This window comes from Otolemur garnettii, unplaced genomic scaffold (genome assembly GCF_000181295.1).
Source record: "Otolemur garnettii isolate 467f Iridium unplaced genomic scaffold, OtoGar3 scaffold00016, whole genome shotgun sequence".
NCBI lineage: Eukaryota > Metazoa > Chordata > Mammalia > Primates > Galagidae > Otolemur > Otolemur garnettii.
The window spans coordinates 8,085,596-8,087,042 of record NW_003852411.1 but is presented as its reverse complement, the minus strand read 5'-3'; the positions used below and the strand labels follow the sequence as shown (position 1 = coordinate 8,087,042).

At 38.1% G+C, this 1,447-nt stretch overlaps 1 protein-coding gene across 1 annotated transcript in view; it reads left to right on the top strand.

Moving 5' to 3' along the window:
- The window catches only part of HMCN1 (hemicentin 1), a 440,557-nt gene that overhangs the window by 230,622 nt on the left and 208,488 nt on the right, over positions 1-1,447 (top strand). The window contains 1 exon segment of the mRNA XM_003785789.2: positions 1-109. Within this exon segment, the coding sequence (XP_003785837.1) occupies positions 1-109 (109 nt within the window).

Genomic DNA, 1,447 nt, shown 5'->3' with positions numbered 1-1,447 from the left:
GGGAGCCTCCATATTGAAAGAATTCAGCTGCCAGATGGAGGCGAATATACTTGTGTGGCCAGTAATGTTGCTGGAACCAATAACAAAACTACCTCTGTTGTCGTGCATGGTAAGAGCCACACCCCATGTCATTGTTTCCAAACCATGTTCAAAGTCATGTTCATATATTTTAATCAAATAACTCTGTTCTTCTAATTACAGTAAATACCTCCACTAATTTTATTTTCTATTTCTTGAACAATATCTACATTGATAATGTTGTTTTCAGATTTCCCTTTCCTATGTACACAAAAGACATTCTTGGGAGTCACCCATGGAGTCTGGCCAAGGGCTTTGTAAGTGGTTTCTTAATTGATACAAGTGAACTCAGCTTCCAAAGAACGATGTTTAAAAATACATTTTAATTTCAGGCAAGCTGAACTTATTATACGATTCAAATTGCCTTTTCTTCTTGGATTGGGCAACAGGCATGTCCTTGCTAATGACCCCTTTGTGTGTGAGCTAGGGATGACCTAAGCTTTTCTAAAGGTCACCTCATGTGCTCTAAACAATCTTCTTGCATGTTAAATAACTTAAAGGTCACAAATAAGAAAATCCAGAAGCTATCTTTTCCATTGATGACTAACAGTTACCAAATTTATGCATCTCAATAAATGACAGCTTCATAATTTAAGAAATTATAACTTCTGTGTCTATGTCCTTCAAGACCTTGCAACATTGCTTTTTAAAAAATGTAGCATCAAAAATATTTTTGTGTACAGGGCTGAATATCTTATAGAAAAAAAAATAGAGAACACTTATTTTTAGGTGATTCACTCTTTGGAACACAAATTGGAGAACTCAGTAGATTCAAGCATTGTTTGGTATGTTGACGATGGCAGTGAATGGAGACCACCTTTGTTTTTTATGCCTGCTTCTTATTTAAACAGCCTCTCCCACCTCTCTCAGTTTCGTACCAAGTTTCCACCAACATCACTTTCGATATTCCAGAAGAAATATTATTTTGAAGAAATACAGAAGCAACCCTGAATTAGTCATTGCTTAGAAGAATAAACATATGCTTCCAGATTAGACACGGTTGTGTAACTATTTTTCAGGAAGACCAGACCATAGATTTCCCGGACGGTGGTTATGGATTGGTTTGAGAATCTAGTGTAAAGGTGCCTTCATGTCATTGGCTTCTCGTGGCTGCCTGGAATATTGTGTTGAGGACACTCTGCCATCAGATTTTCACTTGGGTGAACAAATGATGGGACGAGTTGTGATATCTGCCAGATCTGAGGACTGAAAAGACAGACAAAGCAATGATATGGTCTAATGTGATGCAAGAAGTTTCAAAAATTAAAAATTAAGAGGTTAGGGCAGCGCCTGTGGCTCAAAGGAGTAGGGCACCTGCTCCATATGCCGGAGGTGGCGGGTTCAAACCCAGCCCTGGCCAAAAAAAAAA